Raw genomic sequence first — 22,038 nt, forward strand, 5'->3', positions numbered from 1 at the left:
AAGTCCATAGAAAGGACTTGAAAGCCTAACTATGTTTTCCAGAGTCAGTTTATATAGGCAAAACTGGCAATTAGCTCATACATGGGGGTGAGTGAGACAGGATGGTCAGCTCTGACTCAAGTTATTTTACTACCCGGCAGTTCCAAATGACCTTTAGTTTGATTGGTCCTAAGTGAGATAAGTGAGGCAGTGCTTGGGGCACATCCAGAGTGTAACCAAGTGTGTAGATAACAAGAGTTCAGTCACAGAGTAGTCAAATGTGCAAATAACAAACTGTGAATTGTGACAACGTTGAATCATCTAGTATAGGTTAGCTTGGCCCTCTGGCCGGTAATATTAGTGTCAGCTATGAATAACTATGAACATCCAGGAAGCATAGTTGAAAAGTTAAAAATTTCGAACTTAATTTTACCTTATAAACAAAATGGAAGGTGAATACAGAAATGCCTGCACCTACATCAAAGAGCACACGTCAACACCGTCAGCCACTACACCCAGGGTATGTGGGGTACCAGGGCTGGACAAAGCTGGGGAAATGGAATATGCAGCATTTTGAACCCAATACATAACTTTCCTGATTATCTATGAACTTCAAAGTAGCTGTATTCAAACAGAAGTAGTGGTGACCTTTACAACAGCCATACAGGACCCTGGAGCTGTTAGAAATAGGCAAAGAACACATTTATTTCAAAGAAGGGAAATTTCAATATATAATATTTAGTTCATCTAACTGACTAGAAATTGTGGTCCACCTTATCTTCTCCTTAGAGACGAAAGAACACCTGGAGATGGCCTCAGAGATCCACATGTTGGGGCCCATGTGTCTCATTGAGAACACTGGGAATCAGTTAGTGGTCAACCAGGAGGCTCTGGACATCCTGTCAGCCATCACACAGCCTGTGGTGGTGGTGGCGATCGTGGGCCTCTACCGCACAGGCAAATCCTACTTGATGAACAAGCTGGCTGGGAAGAAAACAGGTGAGTGCCAGCAACAAAGTTCTTGCTCAGTCCCTTCTGTTCACTCAGGTATCCAGCATCCCAGAAGCAAATGTGAGTTATTAACGGGTTGATCAGCATTAGATATTACAAGTCCCCTATTTCTCAGATGGTAATTAAAATCGATACTTTTTCAAATGTAGCTAGATTAATTTTCAACTCAGTATCAGGAGACATTATTATTACTCACCTCTCAGTGACCATGCTGTTTTGCAGGCTTTTCCCTGGGCTCCACAGTGCAGTCTCATACCAAAGGGATTTGGATGTGGTGTGTGCCTCACCCCAGGAAATCGGGGCAAACCCTAGTTCTGCTTGACACTGAGGGCCTTGAAGATGTTGAGAAGGTAAAATAATTGAGTCTTTCACATTCTACCTGTAGCTTGCCAATAGTTCACCTTGCAGTACCCTTGCAGTACCCTTCCTACTCCCGGATTTGTGCTTCTGAATCATTCAATGAATGTGCCATTCCTCAAGTATTCCTAAGAGTCAAGAATAGTGGGTCAGCTTTTAAATAATAGCTAATGATATTTCAGTTATTTTTCTTTCATATCAAAATAGAATCTTTTGATTGAAACTGCTAATGACAACCCAAACTTGACTATACATGTTATAAACATGGCTGACTAATCAATGTGGGACCATGATAAAAATACGATGTTTGAAATTCTCAGAGAATTAACGAAATATTTTAAAATAATGGTCACTTCAACAAAAAAAACTCTTAGTAAGAAAACAGCAATGCAAGATCTGCAACTACATCTTTGTTCGTGGAGAATCATGTGTTACTACTCTGCCCAATCTCAGACACACTCTTACTGATGGCCCTCACTTGCGCTAGTTCTAACTGGTCCCTTATCATAACATGTGTCCAAGTGAAACCCAGCATGCCAGTTTAGATCTTAGTAACTGATCAACATGATGACTTTTAAGTGTGAACTCCTTCATGGTGCCATATACACAGGTTTACATCATCTTATTTGAATTGTAGAGCATGAAATGAACATTCATAAAATCATCGCACAGGTAGAAAATTACTATGTAGTAGAAATGGCTTACCTTTGATGTCATAGCTAATGGGAGATGAAGGCTCATCTTTGCCTACCTGAGTTGATGACAGTCTCTTAGTCACTCTTCTTCACTCACTGACGTATAGGGAGACAACCAGAATGACTGCTGGATCTTCGCCTTGGCCATCCTCCTCAGCAGCACCTTCATCTACAACAGCATAGGAACCATCAACCAGCAGGCCATGGACCAACTGCAGTATCCTTTTGGTGCGGTCTAGAGCAGTCCTCAACCTCGAAAGAACAGCTTCAGAATTTCTTCAAGTAGACAGGCAGTCAAGGACCTTAGTACTTTTAAGTATCTCATTAACAAATCCCCTGATACTTATCATATGAGTTTGCCTCGCTTTCCACTACAAGCTCAAACTTCTGACATCATGCGTTGTCATAGACACAGTGACACACTATTGAGAACATCCCTACCTGCCCCATGATCTTGCATTTGTCCAAATCCTCAACATGGTTTAGAACTCATGTTCTCAGTGGTCACTAGCATCATTATCTGTACATGTTAGCTACATCCTGGCTACCCACTGAGCGCTTGGTATTATTTATCATGCAAACTCAAGAGATCTGAGATGGAGATTACTATTCAACCTGAACCTCCAGTGCCTGTCATCAAAGATTCTCTAATATACAACTCACAGTCACTTTTTCATGCTTCTCCCACTTGAAAGGCGAAGCCAGTGCCCTCAGACCACACTACCTTTTTCTGTAGTCTTTTATCAACCCCACAGTCCACACAGTCTTCTTTTGCTGAAGAATTTAGCCCCTGTTATGTGGAGACTGGCAACCAATAAGCCATAGTTTTCACTATTCTCTCCTAATTCTTTTTCCTGAGATCATTTTTCTCTACCTTCCCAATGACCCACACTAGTTTACTGTCAATGCTGCTGGTACATCCATGGCCTTAATTTCAGGTATCACACTCTATTCTTTTCCAGACCGCCATGCTCAATAAGAAGTGATATTATCTGACCTGTCAGCAGCATTTCAAATATCAATTCCTTTCTCTTTTGAACCACTTGTTCTTGAGTCTAGAGTCATCATTTGCTAATATTCTGTTTTCCTCTCTGGCTAAGTGTTCCCTTACTTTGTAAACTCTGAATACCACAGCTCATTGGTTACACACTTTTCTTCGTTCTCTCCTCTTAGGCAGTGCGATTAGGCAGTGTCTCCTCTCAGTCAGCATCACTGTGTCTGAAGGGCCTCTGTGCACCTGTATTTATGTCACCATCAAACTTCTGTTTAAGACTGAGACAGAGTTCATTTTTTTTCTATCTTCACATAGACTTTTAAGAGGTGGTTTGCTCTCGTACTTTACAAAAGCCTTTCCCCAGCCTTTCCCTATAGAACATCCCACATGTTCCACAAAGTTGCTCTGAGCAAACCTAAGAAATCATCTTGATCCTTTCTCACTCATGTCCTAGAAAGCATTAGCTCACAAATGTTTAAAACTCCATTAGGAAAGCTATTTCCCGAGACTGACCTCCCTGTCCTCATTACATTGTTTCCTGTCTGCGCCTTTCCTGTCTGTCTCAATGACCACACTGCTCTTCCCTGACAGGCTTGACTGCCAGCTGGAATCCCAGCAGTGTGCTCTTCTGAAATGCTGCTCCTTCTGCCCTCTCTACAGGGTGATCTTCTGAAATGCCATATCTACCTTCTGTACAATAAAAAAAATCCACTGCTGGCTTTCACTTTGTAGAAAACAAACTAGAAACTTCTTGCTTTGGCCTTCAAACAGTCCATGTCCTGGTACTTATTTCATTAGCACTTGTTTATACACATATCAGACACACTCTTGTTTTTCTATCACAGGGGTTCTGATGACTCTCTGGAATGTTCTTCAAGTAGAAGTTTCACAGGTTTCATTTTATTACTGTTAAGTGTGTGTGTGTGTGTGTGTGTGTGTGTGTGTGTGTGTGTGTGTGTGTTGGTGCACATGAGCTGCTTGCTGACACCAGAGGCATCACATATCTGAAATTTGAATCTCATGAGACTCTGAGCCACTGCACTTGAATGCTGAGAACTGAACCTGGGTCCTCTGCAAGAACATCAACTGCTCCTAACCACTGAGCCTTCTCTCCAGCTTCTCTACTGGAGCTTTTATGGATGGCTCCTCTAATTCCTCTAGATTACTGCTAACCAAAGACTTAAGAAAGCACATAAGTTCTCAAGTAACTAGACATACAGAATTTTTCTTTAGCCTTTAGGCTAGGCTCATGCCTTTTGCTACATCAAAATTGTAGTAAATATCTGAGATGTTAAAATAATTCATTTATCATTTTTGTTTCTGTCTCCATCTGTTATAATGTAACTTTATGATGGTAGCATCCTTTCATTTGTTTTAAAATGTATTCCCTGGAATTGTCTCACTCATAGTAGAGGCTCAGTAGACTGTTAAATGATTGAATTCTGTGAATGAGTAAGCTAATGCCCTAGTTTGCTTCCTGTTGCTGGGATGAAAATTATGACACAAAGCAAGCTGGAGATTAAAGGGTTTGTTTAGTTTACAGGTTACAGTCTATTTTCAAGGAAGCCAGGGCACACACCAAGAGGCGGAGAATAGAGAAAGCGCAGAGTTCGCGGAACATCTGGCTACTGGCTTTTTCATGTCCTTGCTCAGCTATTTTTCTTATACAGCCAGGGACTGCCTGCCTAGGGATGGTACCACACACAGTGGGCTGGGCCTTCCTGCACCAATTAGTATTGAGAAAATATCCTTACAGAAATGTTCATATGCCTGGATGATAGAGGTGGTTTCTCAGTTGAGAAATTTAATCAGTTGAGGTAATTACTCTTCCGAAGTGTTTCTAGTTATGTGAAACTGACAAAAAGTAACCAACACAGCTAGTTAACAGACAAACATTAATTCGGGGGAGGTGCTGGTACAATATTAATCACAAAATGATAAATTTGTTTAACTTTTCTTAATTTAACATCTCAGCTATGTGACAGAGCTGACTGATCTTATCAAGGCAAAGTCATCACCTGATCAGGGTGGGGTAGATGACTCTGCTAACTTTGTGGGCTTCTTTCCTGCTTTTGTGTGGGCTCTGAGGGATTTCTCCCTAGATCTGGAAGCTAATGGAAAACCCATCACGGCTGATGAGTATCTGGAGCTTTCGCTGACCCTGAAAAAAGGTACCTGGGCTTGGTGGGACTTTCTGATACCAATGGAAAACAATGTCATAAAGGTCATTTCTGCCCAGGTGACAAAGATCTTTATTTTGCAGCTGTGTTATCCTGACTGTTGTTATAGGAAATGAAAACACAGCTTAGCTGTATCACCGAGACTCTACTGAAATTTTACAAGTGCCATCTTCTTAGAGAAAGGCTGTTTTCTTTCTCATTCTTTTAAGTTTTGTATTACTCTTTCTGCATCAGGTGCTCCTCGGCTTACATAGGCTTTGTGAAAGTTATGGGATTGGAAGTGTCATCTACGGAAATGATTCATTTGAAGTACATCTAATCTTTACTCTTGCAGGAGATGACAAGAAAAGTAAAAGCTTTAATGAGCCTCGGCTGTGCATCAGGAAGTTCTTCCCAAAGAGGAAATGCTTCATCTTCGACAGGCCGGCACCCAGGAAGTACCTTTCTAAACTAGAGACGATGCGGGAGGAGGAACTGAATGGTGAATTTATAGAACAAGTTGCAGAATTCACCTCATACATCTTCAGTTATTCTAGTGTCAAGACTCTGTCTGGTGGCATCATAGTCAATGGGCCACGTAAGTTTTTTTTTTTAACTTCTTCCTTTGGCTTCTCTTCTCTTCATTATAGAGGATACCGAGGGAGCCACTTCCAGTTAGACTGAACACCATTCATTTATGTCAATAAAATGAAATGCATGCATCACATGGTGGCATTTACTTGGGAACTAAAGCCATTTCTCATCATCTCATATCTGTAACAGCAAAAGAGAAGAGGGAAAAATAACTAGAATCTAATTCAATCTTTAAAGCATTCCCGCCCCCCCTTACTCCTGGTTCCCATTCATGAAAAAGGATTGCTAAATGTAAGGAAAAGTGAAAATACCATATTTGTGGAGTTTGACACTAAGGGCTACAATGTTCACGTACAAACAAAATGTTTAGTCACGACTTTAAAAAGCCAATTATTGAGTATAATGAGAGGCTAAGAGATGTGATTTCCATGCTTGTTCCAGCGCAACACAACCAAAAGACATTTTAAAAGGAAACGAAAAGCAAAATCCAGAGTTATAAATAATAGTCACATAATTAATAAAAAATAAAGATCTACTAATGGGAGCCAGAGGTCTAGGCAAATGGGACATATGTTCATGGGGCAGAGAGGACATTGTTTTTGTTTGTTTACTTGTTTTTTACTCTGAGGAGAAGGTGAGAAGTTGGAAACAGGTAGGGGTGACCCAGCAGGACAGAGGGTAATACCCGATGTACTTACATAACAGAAGAAGACCCAAAGCAGGACTCAGCTTTCCAACTTCAAGAAAGTACAAATCAGGTGACTGGGAGAAGAGAGTGGATAAGAGAGTCCCCCACTGAAGAAGAGTGGAGTGATGATGTCCTGAAGGGACAGGAGCACAATGGGAGGAGAGAATAGTTGGTCCTAAGCTCCATGGAGGACTTGGCAGGCATGGATCTGGGGTGAAGTGGGGAGCTAAAGTGTTCTAGTTTGCAAGCATAACTCTCTTGCGCATTCTGCATAACAACACATTGTGGTGCCACAAGGGGGCAGGACAGACTCCTGGAGTATAATATTTTCTCAAAGAAAACCTACATGATTTGCTCATTTGTCTACAGCTTGTGGGAGAGTGTCTGGGTTGAGTCCTTTATGCAGGCTAGAGGCAGGACTAGAACTAAGCATCTTTTTTTTTTTTTTTTTTTTTAACCACCACAACAAAACCAGAAAAAAAAGCAAAGATGTCACTTTGGCTTTAAAAAATAATAATAATTAAGAATGAAAAGACAAATGAATGAAAAGAAAGAAAGGGAGTCGGGCGAGAAGGTTAGTAAAGGAAACAGATTTAATATCACAGATCTCCTCTCCCAACATTTAGGAACAAATGAAGGAGAACAACAAAAGGATTTAATATTTTCTGGACCTTAATGTTAATAAATTATTACATTGCTATTCTTTCTCAGAGTACCTTGAAAACTATAGAGTGTTCTTTCTTCCAACCAACAGCCATTTTCTTAACTTTTTCTATAGGTCTTCAGAACCTGGTGCTGACCTATGTCAATGCCATCAGCAGTGGAGAACTGCCCTGCATGGAGAATGCTGTCATTACTTTGGCTCAGATAGAGAACTCAGCTGCTGTGCAAAAGGCGGTTGCCCACTATGAAAAGCAGATGACTCAGAAGGTCCACATGCCCACGGAGACCCTCCAAGAGCTGCTGGACCTGCACAGGCCCATTGAGAGTGAGGCCATTGAGGTCTTCATGAAGAATTCTTTCAAGGATGTGGACCAAAAGTTCCAGAAGGAACTAGGGGTAGGTGTGGTACCAAAAATCATAAGACAAAGAAAAACAAGTGCCCCTTCGGGCACGAGTATTGTTCATTTTCTCCAAGGTAGTAATGCTCAGTAGCACAGATTTGCAGTAATAATTGAAAGATTAGATTCTGCTGGGAGCCATGTTCTCAGCCATGGAGGTAATTAGACAATTGCATTTACAAAGGATCATTGCATTTACTTTTTCATAATATAGTTAGTATTCTTTGAGAATTTTAAATGCAATGTATTTTTGTCATTTTCATCCTAGTGTAATTATTATTGTTCAGGAATACATTGTTTTTGTGTTTCCAGTTGGTAATGAGAAACGAATCATAAGAATGTTTTTATAGGGGCTAGAGAGATGGCTCAGAGGTTAAGAGCAGTGGTTGATCCTCCAGAGGTCCTGGGTTCAATTCCCAGCAACCACATGGTGGCTCACAACCATCTGTAATAAGATCTGGTGCCCTCTTCTGACATGCAGGCAGAACAGAGCATACATAATAATTAAATAAATCTTTTTTTTTAAAGGCATGTACTTAAAAAAAAAAAAAAGAATGTTTACAGATGTTTTGCCATTTAATCAGTGGCAGTGCTTCTCGGATTATCAAGGTAGGATTTTCCAAAGGCTTTATCCAGAGGTTCTGGTGAAACAGGATAATCAGCCCAACAGGAAATTGATTACTTTCTAACATAAAGGAGATTAAAGAGTTGATACTTAGTTACTTGCTGGATGCCATATGGCTAGATAGCTCTCCCATTATGCTTTCCGAACACTAACATGCTCATCATATCATGTTCAGCGCTTTCATTGGCTATATGGTGAGAAACTGCAGAGAAATATTCCCATATTAAAGAGCATTACCCTCTTCTGAGTTTTTCTGGAGAGTTCCTGGGCTTAGCACTTTCTGCCCCCTCAAAGTCTGACAAGAGACCTCTGAAACTGATGTCGTTACTCCTTCCTTATACATAAGGAAATCTTAGTCCATTAATGACAAGGCCACAAAACCACAAAGAGGTGAGTGCAGACAGTTCACACAGGCCTGCCTGGCTCTAATTTTTATAATCTGAAATATTTCTTCAATTAGAGATGTGAGAAGCGATACCTATGCTCAGAGAATGTCTGTGAAACAGGAAAATGGGGAGAAAAGCCTTTAGAAAATCAAATTTCAGGTGTCATTTTCTGTAGCTAGCACCTTTTTCAGGGAAATCTCTCAATGAGGTAGAGAGCATGGTGTCATTGAAGACATTGTCCAGGAGTCTGTTGTGTTGTCTCCCTCCTTTTAACTATCTGTGAAACTTTGTCCTTACCCAGAACCTACTGGTAGCAAAGCGAGATGCCTTCATTAAGAAGAATGTGGACGTGTCGTCAGCTCGTTGCTCAGATTTGTTGGAGGATATTTTTGGACCTCTGGAAGAAGAAGTGAAGCAGGGGACATTTTCTACACCGGGTGGCTACTACCTCTTCCTTCAAAAGAAGCAAGAGCTGGAGAGGAAGTACAATCAGGTTCCTGGGAAGGGCGTCCAGGTGAGCTGAGTAGCTGGTTCCGTGTGGAGGGCTTGGTGAGGCATCTCTTCCAAATGGCAGGAAGAACAAGGAGGATGCAATGGTGCTGGTGCAAAGTGCCCTTGTCTATGCTTCATCTAGGCAAACAGCCAAATAGGAGACAGACAACAGATTTCTCCTTGGAAGCAGAAGTAGCCCTCTTAGAAATATTTGCGGAATTCGTTAATTCGCTCAACAATTCAGTTGTCTAAAATGATTTATTTGGCCTTGTGTGTTGAGTGCTTCTCATGTTGCTGGCAACAAGAGCACTAAAAATAACGACAGTGGTAACATCAAGTAGCACTTACTTCATAAATTTATTCTCTTAATTCTCACATCACCATACAAACCAGCCACTGAGCCTATAAAGAGAAACAGAAACGCCTAACCCTAACCCACAAGGTCACCTAAGACCACACAGCTAATGAGTAGTAAAACCTGAACGCAGCTCAAGATAGCATCATCTGTATCCTCAGCTCTAGATTACCCTGTGCTCATAGGGTTTAGGATTAGGTTCGACGTTGTGTTATTTACAAAGAACAATGACTTTTACATGCTGAATAGTCCTTTTTTTTCCCTTCTGGACAGTAAGTGAGGTAGAAAGAACCCAGTGTCGCTGTGGTAGCCTGCCACCTACTTGCTCCCAGGCCTTTTCCTCTGTCCTCCTCCAGAACATTAGTGCAGGGCCTCCACCTCCCCCCTGCATCTATGCTCATGGTAGCTGCTAGAGAATTGGACCCTACTTCAACTTTATGCCTTAAAACAAAGAGGAGGGACAAGAAGACAAAAGAATAGTGCATCAATTCCTCTTAAGATTCTGAAGGCATGCCACGGTACTTTGCTGATTATAGGCTTTTCACAGGAATTTAATCCCATGGATATCCTATATTTATAAGAGACACTGTCATTTACTGTTTTGATAGACCACGAGGTAAATATTTAACAAGCTGTTCAAAGATGTTGGACAGAAAGACGAGTGCCTAAGTAGAGGATAGAAATGTTTAAACAATAGCAATAGTCCATAAGAGTAAATGAGTGCATATGTCAGGTGTGGCAAGAAACCTGATGTTCTGGGAGGTGGGGGTGGGGGGGAGGAGTGGAGAATAGCTAGAGATACAGAAGCTAGGCAAGGAGCATCCCAGAGGACACTGAAGAACACTTGATGCTCACTTGGGTGAACTATGAAGCCATCATTGAGCATTGGGGTAATATGACAGATCCTGAAGTAACATGACGAGATGTTCGGGATGCTCTGAGAGAATGGTCTGGAGCAGCGGCTGAAGCAGAGCTGTGCCCAGGCCTGTGAGGTCTGGATGCAACAGGTGACCAGCAAAAGGCTGAGGTTACATTTTTTGAAGCTAAACCAACACGGTCAGCTCACAGTCTCGTAAGAGATATGTGAAGCAGGTAAGAGATCAGAGGCGCCACTAGACTGGAGGAGTTATGAGATGCTAACTGATAGGGCCTCGGAAAGGATCCGATTTGGGGTAGTGCTGTCTCTCCATCAGTTTTAGGACCGTCAAACTTAAGAATTGCTACATAGCTGGTAACGTCAATGTCAGTTAACAGACACATTGATTTGTCTTCAACTTATTCTATACGACTAGGCAGAAGAGATGCTGAAAAAGTACTTAGAGTCCAAGGACGATGTGGCTGAAAGTCTTCTACAGGCAGATCAGTCACTCACAGAGGCAGCAAAGCAGATCGAAGGTGAGCGCCGAGGAAGAGACTCCCTATGTTGGAAGTTCTTGACATGTTTGCCAATATTAGTCCATATGGAACCCTCATTGGGGGAAAGGAATCACAAGCATTGCCCATCATGTTTTTTTTTAACTGGTTTATATGGTTATCTGTTTCCTAATTAATTGGCTATTTCATGCAAAAATTGCCACAAAAATTTATCAGGGATAAAACCCAAAGAGTTTTGTTTTTTTTTTTTTTTTTTTTGTTTTGTTTTGTTTTTCTTTATGTTTGTTTCTTGTTTTTTGGAGACAGAGTTTTTCTGTGTAGCCTTAGCTCTCCTAGAACTTGCCGCATAGACCAGGGTGGCCTTGAATTCAGAGATCTACCTGTCTCTGTCTCCCAAGTTTTGAGATTAAATCCATGTGCCACCACACCCTGCAAAGAGAATTTGCTTAAGGGAGATAATCAGCAAAAGTAACTCATAAAATGCAATCTTTGTATCTTCCTATTCTTTTGCTTTTCCGTCTCAGTGGAGCGTATAAAGGTGGAAACCGCAGAAGCTGCAAACAGAGAGTTAGCAGAGAAACAAAAGAACTATGAGCTGATGATGGAACAGAAGGAGAAAAGTTACCAGGAGCACGTGAAACAGCTGACTGAGAAGATGCAGGAGGAACGGCGACAGATACTAGCAGAACAAGACAAAATCATATCTATTAAACTTGAGGTAATTGACCATATCATCTCACCACATTCCTGGGCCCTGATCAAAAATAAGTGAAAAAACATCTCAGGAGCTGTGAGCACTTGTTGCTCTTGCAGAGGACCCAGGTCTGGTCCTCAGCACTCACACGGTGGCCTATAGTAGTTCATAACTCTAGCTCCAGGGAATTGGGCTCCCTCCTCTGGTCTCCACAGGTACTGCATATATGTGGCAAAAACATGCATACACTTAAAACAACATAACTAAATCTTAAAACCGAACAAGAAAATCAAAGTGCAAGTTTATCAGCAGGCTGGGGCAGGAGGATGACTAGCTCATAGTCAGCCTGGGTTATGAGGTAAGTGCCTCACAGCAGACTCGTACAATACAGTGAATAGCTCAGATACTCTGATACATTCTCAATCTTTCACTGTTTATCTTCAGCCCTGTCTAGTGAGTAAGAGCTGTTGGTGGCTGCAGGAAACCATCATCTCGCTATCATAGACAGTGGCTGGGAACTGCTCTGTGCTGCTCAACTGTCTCCTACTTATTTCCATTTAATACCTCTACACTGTTATTTTTTTGTGCTAGATGAGGACACTGTAATTACAGGAGATCTAAAGTAATTGATATAGTGTACAGCTTATTTTCCTTACTGAATGGAGCCCACAGGGACTTCATTTCTGCCACACCCAGTATGACCTTGTCTCTGGAAGCCTTCTAATGAACAGTGATAGTCAGGAACCATCTACCCACTTGAGCACATGGGTTAGTACTCAGTGCTGAGTCTCTATGGTGATCCAGAATATCCTGTGAGGACTGAAGACCCCAGCTGTTTCAGTATATTTCTGTCACAAAAACTCTGGGCATGTACTAAACTGCTTGATTGAACACTCGCCCTGACTCTGAATCAGGTAGTAGCCTTCCACTTTGTTTGAGCCCAACTTTATCACCTTCTTACACGTGTTTGAGAGTCCGCATCGCATAGCTCATAGATTAAGTAAGAAAGTATAGGCAAATGTGCTAATTTTATTTTTTTTAATGGTGTTTTACATGAGTCAAATGAGCCAAGAATTGGTCCTGAGGGTTGTAGGCCACTGGTGGTTTATAAAAGTCAGACAACATTTGTAACCCTGGAGAAAGCAAAGGAGATTTATCAGCTTGCATACAAGACAGGAGAGAGATGGGGGTGGGGACAGAGGGAGAGAGGGAGAGAGACAGAGACAGAGACAGAGACAGAGACAGAGACAGAGACAGAATGAGTTAAGGAAGGAAAGACTTTAAGAAAAACACCAAGACTCCTGCCACCCTCCAGGGTTTCGTGAGTTTGTAACACAGTCTAAGGGAATGTGAGACACTGAGTTCAGCCTTCATCTCCACTTTAGGAACAGGAACGACTTCTCAAGCAAGGGTTCGAGAACGAGAGCAGGCAACTTCATCAAGAGATTGAGCGCATCAAGAGTAGCGGACCATCTGGGACGTGCACCATACTCTGAAGGGCTGAGGCCCAAAGCCCTGCCAGCTCCTGCATCACGGAGTATGTGGACTGAGCACGTCAGGCTTTGAAACTAAACTCAACTCAAAGTCACATGTGACTCCAGCCTGTGGTCACTCTATGGCTACGTGGCACTGTCACAGGAAGTTCCCCTCTGTGCAGAATGCATGCATGAGTGGAGGTTCTGCCACCTGTTTTATACGTCCTCCTGACCTGTACCATGCCCAGACCACATATGTTTCTCTTTTATATCTTAAGTTTTCCTCTTTTCTACAGTATAGCTTCTGGAATCACAGAGGAAACTAGCTAGCAAAATTAATTCCTTTTCATTTCTCCAAGGATTCTGACTTTTTTACTACAGTCCTTCAAAATTAAATCCTATCTTGATTTTTACTTTTAGCTTCCTGCTGTAACATCATGTCTTGAAATTTCTTAGGATAAATGTCTTGCAAAAGCTTATAGGAGCACAAGTTAATAAAAAGTATTAGCCCAGTGTAATTGTTTCAGAATGGGTATTATTGTGGTTCATTAAGGGCATAACAGAATCTTCCAATAAACTAACAAATTATTTAATTTTAATATCATTAAGTAGCATCCAGACACCCCAAGATGTTAGGGCACCTACTCTTCTATCTATTTCATTAAGAATAATGCCACCAACCAAAGATACTATTGAAGTCTTGGGTCCCATCACTTCCATGGAATACAGTAACAAAACCCCCTTTATATGTACCTTTTTTGGTTGCTGCTCATATCAAATGCAGGGCTCTGACAAGGCACTTTGATTATACATTAATTCACAGAATAACAACTGTACATGTAATGTTTTCTTAATATAAGTTTGAGTGCAAGGTGTTAGCAATATGTGTGCTTGTAGAACTGGCTCAGCATCTACAGCTGGGGAATCAGGAGACCTGTCTGCTTCTGTTGAGTCAGATGCAGGTTTCAGAGGCTACTCAGTGGCTGTCACAACTGGAGACTTGACTACTTAGCACTGGAAAGCACACCACAGAAACAGGCACCCCAGTTAATAAAGGCTCATAAGTTGACCCACACACCAGTGTTTTCTTTTATTCAAAGTGTATATTATAGGGCTGGTGATGTGACTCAGTTAGTAGAGTGCTTAATAAACATGCACAGGTCCTGGGTTTAAGTATTGTATAGACCTGGTGAGGTAGGACATGCCTATAATCTCAGCATTTGGGAGGGGAAGATAGGGTGACCAGGAGGAATAAAGATGTGTCTCAACAAAAAATAACATGCATTTTTGGTGAAATGATCTAACTGCCTTGAACTTTTGTGGAAAAATGTTATTTTGGGTCCCTTCTTTATCTACCAAAAACACACCAACTCTTGCTTATAAAGACTTCAAGCAGTGTCCATGGAATAGAGGAAGGAAAGCCTCCTCACACAGCACATTGCTGATGGTGTTAGTGCACTCTAGGAGTGTCTTCAGTCTTTGAACTCCACAGAGGATCTGCATTTGCTGAGGATGGCACAGCTGGAACCTTCCAAATCGTTCTCCCATTGTTGTCCTCTCTGACTCCCTTCCTCATACCTGCTCTTCTACAATATACTCCAGAAGACAGTGAGGACAGTGGTGTGGTTTTTTTTCCTTCTGGGGGGCTCTTGGACACCTCCATTCCACCAAGGTAGGAGGAGTAGAAAGCGAGGCCCAGAGCATGGACAGCTGAGAGCTTGATGGAAGTCAAACACTCTGAGAATCATTTCAGGAAACTAGTTCAACTTTACTTGGGAAGAACAAAGGCTATATAGTCCTTGGGGAGTGGGTGGGGGACTTCCAGCGTAGGTGTACAGAATTAGCTGAAACCAGGTTACCTTAAAGATGCTTGATTTGTAGCATGCTCATATCATATAAACGGGAACACAGTACCTACTTATCCTATAGGCTCAGTGGGGGAAAGCTAGCAGGGAACTGTGTCAAAGGCCAAATATCAAATGTGGTTAAGGACATCAATGTCTAAAGACACGCTCCAGATGAAGTCAGTTGGAGAATAAGAGGCTTTGCTGGGGAGAGGCAGTCCTCATCTAATGAAGAGCTCAGAATGGCTATCCGGACTGTGATGACTACAACGTCAAACAGAAGGGTCCCTCTAGCACAGTGTTTCATGCCAAACATTTCTCTTGGGAAGGCCCAGGTCCAGAAACCCCGGGTAGTCTACTCAGGAGACAACACATGTGTACATGCTTAGCCACACCTGGGAGAGTGTGCCCTTAAACATACTGTTTCCCCACAGCCCACACAACCCACTATCTTGTGTTAGCTGTTTCAGAGCAGAGTCAGGTCACCAGTGCTTGCATCCACGCATTCTAGGATACACTTAGCAGCTTTGAACAGGACCCCCCAAAGCCCCCAGATCTGCTTAGCTTGCAAAGACAGAGACTAAGGATAACCTCGCACGGCCCCGTTGGCAGGGTGAGGAGACAGAAGGGAGCGAGGATATCAATGCACCGTCATAGTTCATTCTCTCCATAGAATTCCCGCTTGCCAATCTGCATTGTTCTAATAGAGCCTCTCACATGCCCATGTGGGATTTGGTGGCAATGCTACAAAAGGCTGGGCAATGCCTTAGTTGTGTGTTTTTATTAAAGGAATTATCACACCTTCAAATTTGGAGGGCAGAGCTAATAGTGTAAAGTACAAGAGACTTTGAGTCCACTTTCAAAGAACAATTGGCAGGAATTAAGCCCAATTAAGTCTTTTCTTTCTGAACCTCTGGGCTAATCACCAAGACCAAATGCTAGTAATCTTGGACATGAACTAGTATGAAAACCACTTTAGGTCTTTAAATTATATGTACCATGAAATGAGAATGACAATACCAACTCATACTGTGAAAAATTGAAAGGATTTAACATAGTATATTATATAAGTTTTAAATACAACACTCTTTTTTTTCTTTCAGGGTAGGTAGGAGTTTATTTATTTTAAAGCTACAATTATTAACACATATTAATTACACAAATTAATGGTACATTTTTGACTTGCTTAAACTGTATTGATCACATGACCCATGTACCTATATTTGTTTCTTGGCTGGTCTCTCCCCAATTCCCACAGTCCTCTTCAGAGTTCCTTGTAGTCCTTTTTCTATCTTCAGATAATCTTCATTTGTTCTACATATGAGGGGAAACATGTAGTTCTGGTCTTTCTGTGCCATGAACATTTTACTTTGTGTGACATCCTACAATAATATTCATATTTCTGAAAATGACAGGATTTCGTTTTTCTTATGTTTTTGGTTGTGAGCCTAGTCCTTAATGGCTGAGCCATCTTCCCGGCCCGGACTTCATTTTTCTTCATGGTTGAACCTACTTCATTATATGCACATGTGCACACACACACACACACACACACACACATGCGCGCACACACATTCATTCACTCACACGTACACATTCACACACACATACACATTCACACATACTCACACACAGTCACACACAAACATCCACATTCACACAAACACACACACACACACACACACTTTTTCTTCATTCATTGTTGGTGGGCATCTATGATTCCATTTCTTGGCTTATTAACAAGTGCCAAAAGACACATGTTTATATAGGTGTCACTTTTATCTGCTCATCCCCTTCAGGCACACACCCAGGAGTGACATACGCAGCTCATTTGGTAGCTTGGCTTTTGGTGGTTTTGAGAAGTTTTCGTACTTCCTCAAACTTCATACTGTCATGTTCCACGGGGCTGTACTAATGTTCAACCCTACCCATAGTATAAAGCATTTCTCTATCTCTACCTCTTCACCAGCACACAATGGTTATTTATTCTTTAGTGGTGATTTTAACTGGAAGGAGACAGAATTGCATTATAGTCTTAATGGCATTCCCCCTGATGCCTATGCCAAGAATTTAAAGTTTTCTATATCCAAGCTGTTGGCAATCTACTCAGTGGGTAGCACAAAAGGAGAGTTGACTATCCATCACTGGAAACCATACTTGGGAATCGGAAACCTCAGTTAATTAGGGTTTATAAGTTGACTCACACACCAACACCTTCCTTTATTCAAAGTGTTTGTTACAGGGCTGGTGATGAATCTTAGTTGGTAGAGTACATGCATATATGGTTGGTGCTGTGAGCAGAGCCAATCCAAGCTTCTCGCCAGTCATTCTACATGAACAGGGAAGACAGTGGGCTGAGCTGCAGCTTGCTGAAATTCTTCTCAAAGCAGAGCCGGGAAGAGTGCAGAGTATTCCTGGCATTTTTTAATTTGTTACTGATAGTGACGTAAAATGAAGGCACTGTGAGCCATGTATTCAGTCCAGAGCCTTTTGGTCTAACCTCAGAAATGTATCAAACACTGGAGCTCAGACTGGTCCATGGTGCCTCCCAGAGGGCCAGTAACTGAACCACGGGCTCCATGCTCTGGATGCTGCTCTCTCAACACAACATCACAGTCAGGACAGACTGAGCAGCAAGGCAAGTGGGTGTCTACAGGGACAGCTGCTGCTTACAGGCCAGGATGTACAGCGACAGACTTCCCAACGCCTTAGCGGACCTCTGAGAAAACCATGCAAGTAGTTGAAGACCATCAAGAGAAGATCAGGAGTTGCTGGTTTGGCCGGTCTCTGGTAGTGAGGGACTGTCCACCACTGGGATTTCACAGAGACTCAGCGGCAGGCAGAGGTGTAGCAAAACTACGTGGTGAAAGGAACTCCAGGTATTTTTTCAGGAAAGACTGCTCCCATGAAAGTCTTGATAGTGAGTTAATTAGAAGTCCTTACATAATTGTTTGGGGGAGTATATGTTGCTGGTTCTAATGGGTGGTGACTTGATAGAAAGCTTTCACCATATCCCCTGGAGGGGGAGACCTGGTGGCACTCAGAGGGAGGACAGCAGGTTACCAAGAAGAGACTTGATACCCTATGAGCATATACAGGGGGAGGTAATCCCCCTCAGTCACAGTCACAGGGGAGGGGAATAATGGGAAAATGGGAGGGAGGGAAGAATGGGAGGATACAAGGGATGGGATAACCATTGAGATGTAACAAGGATAAATTAATAAAAAAAAAAAGAAAGCGTTCAGTTACCGATCATGATGATGTTCTATGATTTCCACAAACTTTCTTAACTTTGTCTCTGACCAGATGATATTGTTTTTCAATGCATCACGATCTAGAATCATTTAGAAAGAAACTCTCTGGGCATGTCTGTGAAAGCATTTCCAGGTGGACTAATTCAGTCGAGACACTCCACACTGAGTGTGGGCATTGCCAATACATTGGCTGGGGCCTTGGAATGAAGCCAAGGGGGAGAGTATGCACAGGATTGGCGTGCATCTGCCTCTGCTTCCTGACAGCAAATGCAAGGTGGCAGCTGCCTCAAGCTCTTACCACCATATCTCTTCCAATGTGGACTGGTACCCTTTAAGCATGGGGGGAAAAAATACAAACCAAAAAATAAACCCCTCCATTTCCTGAGTTTCCTTTGTTAAGTGTTTTGTTGAAGCAATGAGAGAAGTAACTAATTCAGAACATTGGTACCAACAGGGGACACCTTTTCTGTTGTAAGTCTGACTGTGTGGTTCTTAGAGCACACCAGTTATGAGGGGGCCTGTCACTGCATTCGATGGTACCCTGAATTAGACATCCCAGGAAGATGGTGATGAGCAATATTCAGGAGTTGCAGTTATTCTGTCACTTCACACATAGTAACAGGAAGTGTATATGATGCAGTGAAAACCTCAGAGGTGCATCCCAGGGCATCAGCCCTTTCCCTCTGTTGTAGTTTTCCAGAACTGAGCACAAGGCGGTCAGTCCTTTCACAATGTAAACAGAGAAAGTGATCATTTTAGAGAAACCGCACACGACTGTCTAGCTAGGCAAATGGTGTCCTCACGTGGAATCCTTAGGGGCCCACACCAATCAGCCTCCATATGTTAGTTTTGTCAAAGTTATCCTGCCATCATAGACATAACATTCAAGGTGTCATTTAAACAACCTTAATGATAAAATCTCTTGGCATGAAGTGTTGTATGACACCACAGTTCTTTAGTTTTATTTTTTCCAATATTCTAAACAGAAATGAAGTAGAATAAGGCAGAAAAGAGCAACAAGTAGATTTACTTAGATTACTGCTTGCATTGCTCATTTCCAAGCAGGACTTCACTTGCTACCTGGAACAGAACAACTTGGAGAAACAGCCGAAACACTAGGTCATTGGCCTAAACAACCTGATCACAAAAGCTTACAGCCGTCAACTATAACCGATGCCTTTAAAAAACAAAACACTGATGATCACGTGTGCTCATGTTTTGGAGTATAAAATGGACCCAAGACAGAAGGCTTTCAGGAGCTGTCCTGGCTCCAGTTCACAGGGGACTTCGTCTCTCTTTCCTCCTCATTGGTGTTTGGGTGCTTCTTCCAGAATTATTACTGTAAGAGAACTCCCAAACCATTAATAGTCTCCATATAATCTCTTGCCCTAATTTCTGGAAAATTCTTCTATACATCCCAACTCTTTAAATTTATCTGGTAACAGTATTTTATATAAATAAAAAGATAAAACATATACTCTGCCTCTATCTCTAATCTTAGCACAGCCTTTTGAGTTTCAGTAATGTTCACATGTATTGATTCTTTACTCTTTTGACCAACAATATTATGAGGATTCCAAGATGGCGGTGCCCAGTATGTACTGTGTCTAGGGAACAGAGGAGCAGAGGCTGGGAAACGGACTGAAGGGACCAACTCAGGAGCACCAGGAACCCACTTATCATGGCCGGACAATCACCCCCATTCAGAAGTCACAAACTATTGAGTACCCTGCATTCCTTCGAATACTGGAGTGAGTGAAGGCCCCCTGGGGAACAAAGGATTGTCACAGCAAATCCAGTGAGTGAAGGAGCTGCCGATCCAAAACACAGACTTGGGGACTTCTCAGACTGGACAGTTGGGAAGGATCAGAACCAGCTCCGGACCCCCATCCTGGTTGGATGTCTCCCGTGTTCGGGAGTCACAAACCACAAGCACTTTGCACTCCTCTGAATACTGGAGTGAGTGCTGGTCCCCTAGGGAACAGGGCATCTGCACAGGGAAATTGGTGAGTGAATGGGATGCTGGTGCAAAACACCAACTTGGGGGTGGGCTTAGTCTGAACAGGTTGGGGAAGATCAGAACCAAGCCCCCCATCACAGCTGGTCATCCACCAGGGTCAGGAGTCACAAACCTTAAGCACCCTGCACTCCTCCGAATACTGGAGTGCAGGGCCCTGTGAAACAGAGGATTGGCACAGAAAAGTTGGGATGCTTAAGATCAGTGTCTGGATCCCAGATACCGTGCTCTGGCCTTCAAGCCATTGTTCTACTCTGCTGCTGATCCCTCTGAGGAGACCAAGTAGTCGGAGGAACCCTGCCAAATCGAATCCTGGATCCTAGGTGGCAGAGCTCTGAGGAATCTAGCTGTAGGAGGACAGTGTCTGTCAAGCCAGTAAACAAAAGCAGCTGCCTTCCAAAGGGACTGGTCCCCTCAACTGCCACTTAAAAAACAGGAGACCTCTCAGCAGATGGCTAAAGGAAAGGATAAGAACACAACTAACCAAAACCCGGACAGCATAGCTCCACCAGAAATCCTGAACAACAACGGACACTCTAATACAGCTGAATCTCAGGAAAATGACCTTAAAGGCATGCTTATACAGTCATTTGAGAATTATAAAGAGGAAATGATTAGATTCTTGCAAGAATTACAGGAAAATGCAAACAAATGAATAGAGGCCATCGAGGAAAAACAAGAAACCACAATCAAACAGGCAAAGGAAATGAGTAAAACGGTCCAAGACATGAAAACAGAATTAGAATCAAGTAAGAAAACACAGAGAAAACCCTCAAAATGGAGAACTTTGAGATGAGATCAGGAATTGTAGAGGTAAATATCACCAACAGGATTCAGCAAATGGAGGAATCTCAGGGGCTGAAGAAACAGTAGAAGAAATTGATATATCTCTCAAAGAAAATATTAAAACAGAAAAATTCGTGACACAAAAGACCCAAGAAATCAAGGAAACCATGAAAAGGTGGACTAGAAAATATTTTCAAGAAAATCATAAAAGAAAATTTCCACAACCTAAAGAAAGAGATGTCCTCAAACATACAAGAGGCCCACAGAGCACCAAATAGATTGGACCAGAAAAGAAATTCCTCTCACCACACAATAATCAAAACACTAAATCTATGGAACATAGAAAGGATATTAAAAGCAGCAATGGAAAAAGGCCAAGTAACATATAAAGGCAGACAAACAATATTACATTATATGAACAGCATATTATGTCTACCCATTTATCAGTTCATCTTCTTTTGCTCTGATTTTTACCACATTGCCATTATGAATAATATTTTTATACAGCTGCGCATCAGGGTTTGTGTAGATGCGTGTCTATTTCTCTTCAGTACTCACCTAAGAATGCTTTTAATAGGTCAGTAGTAACTCTGTTTAACCTTTTAAGGAACTGCAAATCTGTCTTAATGTGCCAGTATACATTCCTCACTGATAAATACATTCTGAATTCTTTGCGTCTTCAGTAATATCATTGTGAGATTTTTGAGTGCTGTTATGTTTGTAGGAGGAGAGAGATTGCATTGTGTTTTTGAAATGAAACTCCCTAATGTCTACTAACTTACAGATTTAATGTGCTTCTCTCCTGCTTGTGCACATAAACAAATATTTTTTCATATGCTTTCTGCATACTAGTGAGTTTGTTTGAGCTCATTATTTAATTTTATTGCTTCACAAAACTGGCATGTATGTTTCCTACCAAACATGTGATCTGCATAAGTTTCATCCATGGTATTTTTTTCACTTTTTGGGTGTTGTGCTTTGAACCACAAGTTTTTCTTCTAATTGTGCTGATTTTCTTTATTTTTTTTCCCCCGTATGCTCTCTCTTGTGTAACAAGCTGTGGATGAAATCCAAGCCATCAAAACATGACCCTGAATTTAAGGTTTCAGTTATTTTAGCCCCTACAAGCTGGCCATTGGTTCACTTGGGTTCATTTTTGCATGGCTCTATATTCAGTTAGTCATATGTGTTAGTTCCC

At 41.9% G+C, this 22,038-nt stretch overlaps 1 protein-coding gene across 1 annotated transcript; it reads left to right on the plus strand.

Annotated features, from left to right (window-relative positions):
- The first annotated feature begins 762 nt into the window (after positions 1 to 762).
- LOC127206638 (guanylate-binding protein 2-like) lies at positions 763 to 13,637 on the plus strand. The gene is made up of 10 exons (XM_051165978.1): positions 763 to 978; positions 1,213 to 1,340; positions 2,150 to 2,259; positions 5,011 to 5,207; positions 5,551 to 5,793; positions 7,256 to 7,536; positions 8,851 to 9,063; positions 10,689 to 10,791; positions 11,295 to 11,488; positions 12,850 to 13,637. Exons 1-10 carry the CDS (start codon positions 789 to 791, stop codon positions 12,958 to 12,960), a joined length of 1,770 nt encoding a protein of 589 aa, XP_051021935.1. The 5' UTR covers positions 763 to 788; the 3' UTR covers positions 12,961 to 13,637.
- The last annotated feature ends 8,401 nt before the right edge of the window (positions 13,638 to 22,038 follow it).

The sequence above is a fragment of the Acomys russatus genome, chromosome 23 (assembly GCF_903995435.1).
Source record: "Acomys russatus chromosome 23, mAcoRus1.1, whole genome shotgun sequence".
Lineage (NCBI taxonomy): Eukaryota > Metazoa > Chordata > Mammalia > Rodentia > Muridae > Acomys > Acomys russatus.